This window comes from Amphimedon queenslandica, unplaced genomic scaffold (genome assembly GCF_000090795.2).
Source record: "Amphimedon queenslandica unplaced genomic scaffold, v1.1 AMPQUscaffold_13490, whole genome shotgun sequence".
In the NCBI taxonomy this organism is placed as follows: domain Eukaryota; kingdom Metazoa; phylum Porifera; class Demospongiae; order Haplosclerida; family Niphatidae; genus Amphimedon; species Amphimedon queenslandica.
In genome coordinates, this window is record NW_003546274.1 from 426,102 (window position 1) to 433,358 (window position 7,257).

At 36.2% G+C, this 7,257-nt stretch overlaps 2 protein-coding genes across 2 annotated transcripts in view; both read right to left on the bottom strand.

Moving 5' to 3' along the window:
• LOC109580461 (proline-rich receptor-like protein kinase PERK8) overlaps positions 1–149 on the bottom strand; it is a 5,311-nt gene extending 5,162 nt beyond the window's left edge. The window contains exon 1 of the mRNA XM_019993649.1: positions 92–149. Within this exon, the coding sequence (XP_019849208.1) occupies positions 92–149 (58 nt within the window). The remainder of the gene's footprint in view (positions 1–91) is intronic.
• A 487-nt stretch (positions 150–636) lies between these two features.
• LOC109580487 (ephrin type-B receptor 3-like) lies at positions 637–7,251 on the bottom strand. Its single transcript, XM_019993721.1, has 15 exons — positions 7,079–7,251; positions 6,428–6,844; positions 5,943–6,331; positions 5,703–5,756; positions 5,455–5,514; positions 5,273–5,335; positions 5,005–5,118; positions 4,616–4,666; positions 4,109–4,224; positions 3,714–3,930; positions 3,305–3,366; positions 2,235–2,409; positions 1,953–2,042; positions 1,691–1,893; positions 637–1,023 (listed from the first exon to the last, which is right to left on the bottom strand). The coding sequence occupies exons 2-15, from the start codon at positions 6,750–6,752 to the stop codon at positions 831–833; spliced, it is 2,112 nt and encodes a 703-aa protein (XP_019849280.1). The 5' UTR covers positions 6,753–6,844; positions 7,079–7,251; the 3' UTR covers positions 637–830.
• Positions 7,252–7,257: the final 6 nt, after the last annotated feature.

The window sequence follows — 7,257 nt, forward strand, 5'->3', positions numbered from 1 at the left end:
TAGAGCACATAGTAATGACAGGAGGCTACTAAACATAATCTTGATATTCATGAGATAGGGTCTCAGTTGTATTGTCTACTCCCAAACATACCTTGTGCCAATATAACTAAGCCACATAAGCCAAATATCAACAGCAAGAGCCAAGACATCCTTCTGCTCTTCTTGAACTTCCTCTTCACTTCTCAAATTTGCTTCAAGTAACACAAGATGATTGTAGTGGAGTAGCCTATACAGTAGGAGGGCCAGCCAGTCAGGAAGATAAAAAGGTAGTATCTAGTAGTGAAACCACAAAAAGTTGTTTCTTAGCTATAGAGCAGTGAGAATGACTATGTTAGAAGGAGTAGTTGGACAGTCCCAGTGACATCTGTTTCTCTGATAAACAGAATGTGTAGGCAGGACTAGTTGAGGTTATGGCTCATTGAACTTGAGGCATGCATTCATTAACTTGCAACTCTGCAGTCTCAGGGTCAACTCTGTATTATAAGCCTGTGTGTGTCCTGTAGTAGTACTGACTATTGAATTACTTCCCTTTTGCAAGGAGCATATCATTGTATAGTATGCACATGTACAGTGTAATGATAACATTGAAGTGCACATGTGCTTATGCCGTATAAGCCAATCCCTTATTGCAATGCACTAGTAGATACAACACTGAAAGTTTATTTATCACAAAAAAATGTCCCAATAGCTTTAAAATATGCACATGAATTAATAAAAAAATAATTACCACACACACATCATACACGCACGCATACACAGTCACTCACAAAAAATAAAGAATATATAGTGATTTGATTCTAAAACAGTCTTTTATTTATTATCATTATATATTAAAGTCTGTATTCCTTCTGCAGATCAGTATAAAGGTCATATCCCATATCTAGCATTGCTCCAATTTTAGTTGCTTCAGAAGAGCGACCCTCAAGATCATTTTTGTCCCACGAGAGCAGGGAGTCATCGTTAGCTTTCAAATAATCATTGCATATTGAGTCAAATGACATCCTTAGAGATGGGTTAGGGTTCCTGTATAAGGAATAGAATATGAGGGAGTATTTGACCTCATACTACTTGTATTTGCTGAGGCAGAGCAGAATATACATAGACTATGAAGCAATACACAATAGAGTTCATGAGAATTGTTAATACTGTCAGTTGGAGGCATGTAGCAGTGATGTAGCTGCCAACAGTTTGTAGTTTAGTGTATATCATTATAGAAATAACAACACCATTCAGTTTTGTTTAGATAAACTGACAAAGGAAAAGCACTTTTGATTCCAAAAGGAATACAATTCTGAACCCATAACAAAACTATAGGGTAAATGGGACAGGCAAACTAACAAACCAGTTCAAAGTAACATGTTACTATTGCTACATTACTAGGCATGAGAAATATAATTACATTATCTCAAATTAATGTAATTGTACCTTTCTGCCTCCAATTGCTAGTAAGCATTCTGTAGTAAGCATAACTTGGACATAATGTCAGCAGTCGTTAATGAACATTGTTGCCAACTGGGTAGTATAGTACTCTTAGTAGGCATTATTGTAATTATATTTCAAGAGGTCAGTTCTTATACTAATGAATAGTTTATGCCACTACTAATGACATTAACGACCATGGCATTCTACTCTCAATTTGTGACAATATTTCCTGCGTAGTACATGATGACAAATGTACTCTACAACTTACCAACAAGTGACCATTAAACTGTACACCTCCCTTGGGCAGCCTGGAGGGGGAGGCAGCAATCCCCTCTGGTCAATGAAGTCAACGATTTCTTGATTTTGATACAAACGAGGGAAAGGTTTTCGTCCGAGGGACCAGATTTCGTATAGGACCATACCATAACTGTACACGTCACTCTTCTCTGAGTAATCTTTTAATTTGAATGCCTTAATTGTGAAAAGGATAAAGAGTAAATGATTTTTTGAGGAAATTGAAAGGAACATACTTCTGGTGCTGTCCAGCGCAGTGGTATCTGTTCAGTTTTGTTCAGGTCAAAAACATGGTTGGCTGCTCTTGTCATTCCAAAATCGGCAATCTAAAAGGACATCAAATTATTTGCAAAGCAAATTATAGTTAATTGCAGTGGTTAATTTGTTTTTTTAATACAAAAGTTTGTCCATAGTATTTTTTAAAATTAGAAATGGATATAACATGATTAAGAGTAGCTTACATACATATATGGATCAGATAGTGGATGTAGCCATTTCTACTAGGGACATTTTCTTACTTTGCAAATGAGATTGTCATTCAATAGGACGTTCCTTGCTGCAAGGTCTCTGTGTACAAAGTTCTTTGTCACCAAGTGTCTCATGCCACTGGCAATGTCACGACAGAACTTGAGGAGTTGTTGAGGTGAAGGAACATCTCTCACTGGTACTGGGTCATTGCTGTCCAACTGTGGCCTGTTTGACAAAAATAATCATAATTAATTTAATTAATTTACTAAAAAAATTGATGACATGGAGACATGTTATTGGATGCATTAATAAATCTAATAAAAAGACACTATATCCTGTACAAATCACAATGGGTCTGTAGCAGTACACTGATTACAGTGCCTGGAATAACAGTCGGCCATATTCTGTTTGTAGACTATCATTTTGTCTGAACAACATAATTTTTAATTAAGCAATTTAACATAATAACCAATTAATCATGTTCGACCATAGGGTTTCCCACAAACCATTTTAAGTGAGCTAACAGCACAAGCTTCATGAGCTGCAAGACCCAATAGTACGCGAGCATGGCTTTTGAAGCAACTTTAAAAATTCATAAAAAATCCAAATTTGATTGGAATCAGCTCAAACTTGATAAACAACATAATAGTGTGGATAAGTATCAGAAAAAATTATTAAAATGGAAAATTCTTTCTTAGGCATTTTTGACAAAATTTGGCCAGAGACCCAAGGCTATAGCCTTTGGTCGCTGGCCCAATTTTTGAGCAACTTTAAAAATTCATAAAAAATCCAAATTTAATCAGAATCAGCTCAAACTTGATACACAACATAAAAACATGTATATGTATCAAAAAAAAATTATAAAAGTGGGGAATTTTTTCTTGTGATTTTTGTCAAAATACCCTGTACTACAGTACTGGGTCTTACTAGGCCCAATTTTTGAGTAACTCAACAATCCACTGACAAGAAGCTGCATGAGCACTATGCCAAAATCCTGTGAGAAAATTTCATAAAAATTGTTAAGCAATATGTTCAGACATAATGTTCAATATTATTTGTTTGAATGTAATTTCAGGCTTTGGGTAATTTTTTTATACAGGTTGTTGAATATTACACATACCTGCTTCCTTTAAGATAAGACTTTAAGTCACCTTTTGACATTAACTCTTGTACCAAAAGGAACTACATTATAAATTTAAAAAATAATTAATTATAGCTTATATTTAGTCAGCCACTGTCAGTTTAGGGTCTAAAATATAATTCCCATGGCCACATATTTGTACCACTTCATGTACCCTGAGCAAAAATATATTATTTTTTATTATTTTTATTATTCTGTCAATGACTACTGAACACATCAATAAAGTCTTTGAGAGGACAGATAAAATTGGATTAGCCAGTTGTACATGTTCTAACCATGGTACATGGTCTATGGCCAAATTTTAAGCAACTTAATTTTTTTTTAATTTTGGAATCATTAAAAATGTTTAAGCATTAGAAAACATAATAAAAAGATCAGTTATACTTACAGGAGTATGGACAGTAGCTACTCCAAGAAGCTTGACAACATTAGGATGGAAGAACTGCATCATCCTAGCCCCCTCTCTCAAAAACTTTGACTTCTCTTCTTCAGATGCTTGCACGCTTAATCTCTTGATGGCTACAGGCCTCCTGTCTCCTCCAGCAAGATACCAAGTACCGGCAAAAACTGTACCAAATTGTCCCTTTCCAATTTCCTTATCAAACCTAATAAGATTCACAATATATAGTAAAAATTAGCAATTAAATTATTAAGATTGGCAATTAAATTATTACGATCCCACACGCAAAGACAAATTAACAGATTGGGGTATAGTAACTATAGTCCTTTATGTAGTCTTGATAGTGAGTACTAATTTGTTGGGTGGAATGTCTTTAAACTCACGTTATGTTTTCAAGTGGTATCTCTCTACACTTGTACTGGTTGAGTTGCTCATAGATGTGCTCTGTCTGCTCAGGTGGCTCAAAGTACTCGGATTTGTTAAGAAAGAACTCTTGGACCTTTGAATAAAAAAAAATTTAAAGCAAATGATAAGGTATAAAAGCTAGCTCTATCTGTGTAGCTATATAATAGTATAAGGCTTTCTGTAAAGAGTAGTAAGAAATGTTGGAAATGCTGGACATTGTGTTATCTCATGTCTGAAATAGCCAGACAACCAAAAGCATAAATGGTCATAGTGCTAGCTCATTCCATTAAAATGACAGCTGTACTGTTACTATTATCATGTAGATAATAAGTTGTATCATTCTTGCTATTACTACTGCACTATGAGCTGTGTGCTTCAAAAATGGAGCACAGGCAACATGTCTACATGAGAGTAGGTCATTAAACTGGACAGTGGACACACATACACTTAATTGAAATAAGAAGATAATAATTTTAATACTTTACCTGTTGCTGGGTTTGAAGCTCTCCCTGTAGTATCATTGATTCTCTTTGATTCTAAAGTAAACAAAATGAAGTGTACATAATGTGAATTGGAACATGTTCTCCCCCCTCGTGGTAAACACAAGTATAGTTGGTACTCAATTCATTCTCTCTATCACAACGAGAGTGTGCAAAACTTGTTTATCAAGGTTTAAATTATTACAAGTGTCCTTCCTGTATGAATAGTGAGAGTGCAACTATCACTACAAGCCAGCATACACAGGCAGATATAGTAATCTCTTTATGGTCAATCGTCTTATCATCAAGTCATGTGCCCAAGGTATGATTGAAGGTGAAACCCCTTGCTTGCTTGCTCATCCGCACACTCTCTCTCTCTCTTTTTCTAAACTCACTCTAGTTGGGACATGATAACCAGATCCAGGCTTTTCCAACACATGGTAGTCGTTATTCTTTGGCAGTGTATCAGTTGGGATCAGCTCATGGTAAACTCTGGTAGGGTGTTCTGCCTAATTTGGAAATAAAGATCGAAATGGAAACAATAGCAACGAAAAATGAAAAATAATACATGCATTATACACTGAAAGAATAGAGAGTTTGAGGTGTCAAAAATAAGAATGTCTGTCACTTTAGGAGACAATAAACAAGAATGCTTTATCTCACCTGCCCAGTGGCTTTGTTAGGATTCTCCAAAACTTGGTAGGTATGAGTTACTAAAGTAGTGCTCTGAAATAATGATATAAAAAACTATAATGAATGGAAGCATCAATTTGACTAATATTATAAGAAGAGAGGGATCATATGTGACATGCATTGTTTCATGCATTCACACACAGATGACATGCCTGTGGTGACGTGAGGTCCTTTTCTTGCAGGGTAAAGTAATGGTGATCTGGAGTGGTTTCCTATATAAAGAGTTCCCTGTCACAACGGATTGTTTGGGGAGTGCATTCAAGCAATATGCATGCAGACACACACAGCTATCATTGGGCTACACACAAAAGAGTTGTCAAAGTATACACATTATGATTATTCACGGATCATTGAGGGATAAATGATAAGGCATAACTAACTGAACAGGCACAACACCAACCTGAGAGCGACGAGGATTAGTTCCTGACTTTCCAAACTTGTTAGTGATGCGAGGCTAAATTAGGAAAACAGAATAATAAATATATAACCACACACAAAGAGACTGTGGGAACAATGCCACACATGATATAACTTATTTTAATATTATTGTGAAGATCTGCAGGCCCTCTTTCTCTCTCTCTCTCTCTCCCTCTTCCTCTCTGTCTCTCGTTATCAATCATGACTCATTTCTATAACTCACTGTTCTGTCCAATACACGTGGATCATCATACTCAGAGAGAGAACTTGTGGTAATGCTTCTCGGTGAATCATAACGCTGGTTGGTGCTTGGGCTTTGATTTCGTGGATACTGATAGTGACTACCACCGGAGCCATTAGATATATTAGAGGGTGTCATGTTCCTGGAATAAGCCGGTGTAGTAGTCCTAGAGGGAGTGACTGTTCTAGAGGGAACGGTAGTACTGATCATTGTCATATAGTCTCTCTCAGCACGGGAAGAACCATTAACATCGTGAAACGTGAGTTCGCTGGGATTATCATAGTCATTGATTATGAAGGAGCTGATCATTTGTCTGTTGGGGGCTCTGAATTCATCAATCTCTTGCCTCATTTCGGGCGATATGGCCCTGACTACACACAAACAGTGTAGAATGTAAACAATAGACAATAAACAATAAACAAAAGGAAATAACGAAAACTGTTGGATAAATGAAGAGTTCAACTTACTTCTGTGGAAATCCAACGAGTCGGATTGAAGTGTTGGTTGTGCTTTTTTCTTTCGGTTGAATTTGACAAAGAGACAGATCAGTACCAGGAAAGCTATGAGTATGACCACAACCACGATAATGACACCTGCTCCTATAAAAATAAAACTATTCTCACCAAAGGCGCTAGTTGTAGTAGTTGGGTTTGTTGTGGTAATAATGAAGCTAGAGGATGAAGAAGAAGAAAGAATGGTGTTCTGGGAAGAGGAGGAATAGAGGAGAGAGGTGAAAGAGGATGATGAAGTTGAAGGAGACATTGCTGATTGAGTAGAAGGTGTCGTTGTCATTGGTATAGGGCCAGTGTCTGTGGTTACAGTCTGGGAAAAAATTAATGATGTAAGACCATCATGTATGGAGGAGGAAGAAGGAACAGTGGGAGCTACACAATCAAAAAATAACCAAATAGTAATAGCAAAGCATATGATTATCAGCTAATGCATGATGTTACAATAAATTATGGCTATCAGAAGGAAATAGTTGCTGGGTTAATAACTATCAAAGCATTATTATTGTTTAAATAGCAATACCACAGCAATTTACCATTATCATAAACATCTTTGTAAATTTGTAACAACAATAGCTATTAGGGCAATTAAGATAGATGCAAGCTTACCAGTAGTTGTTACACTGATAACTATTAGTGGTCTCTTATCAGTCGCATCGAGAAAATAGTTTTCCCTTAGTGATTGACAACTGGGTGGATCTCTATAATATACTGGATTACTGGAGCTCTTCTCTTGCAGTATATCATCAAATTGATTCAAGTTAGGTATGTATACACTGAACATGTCA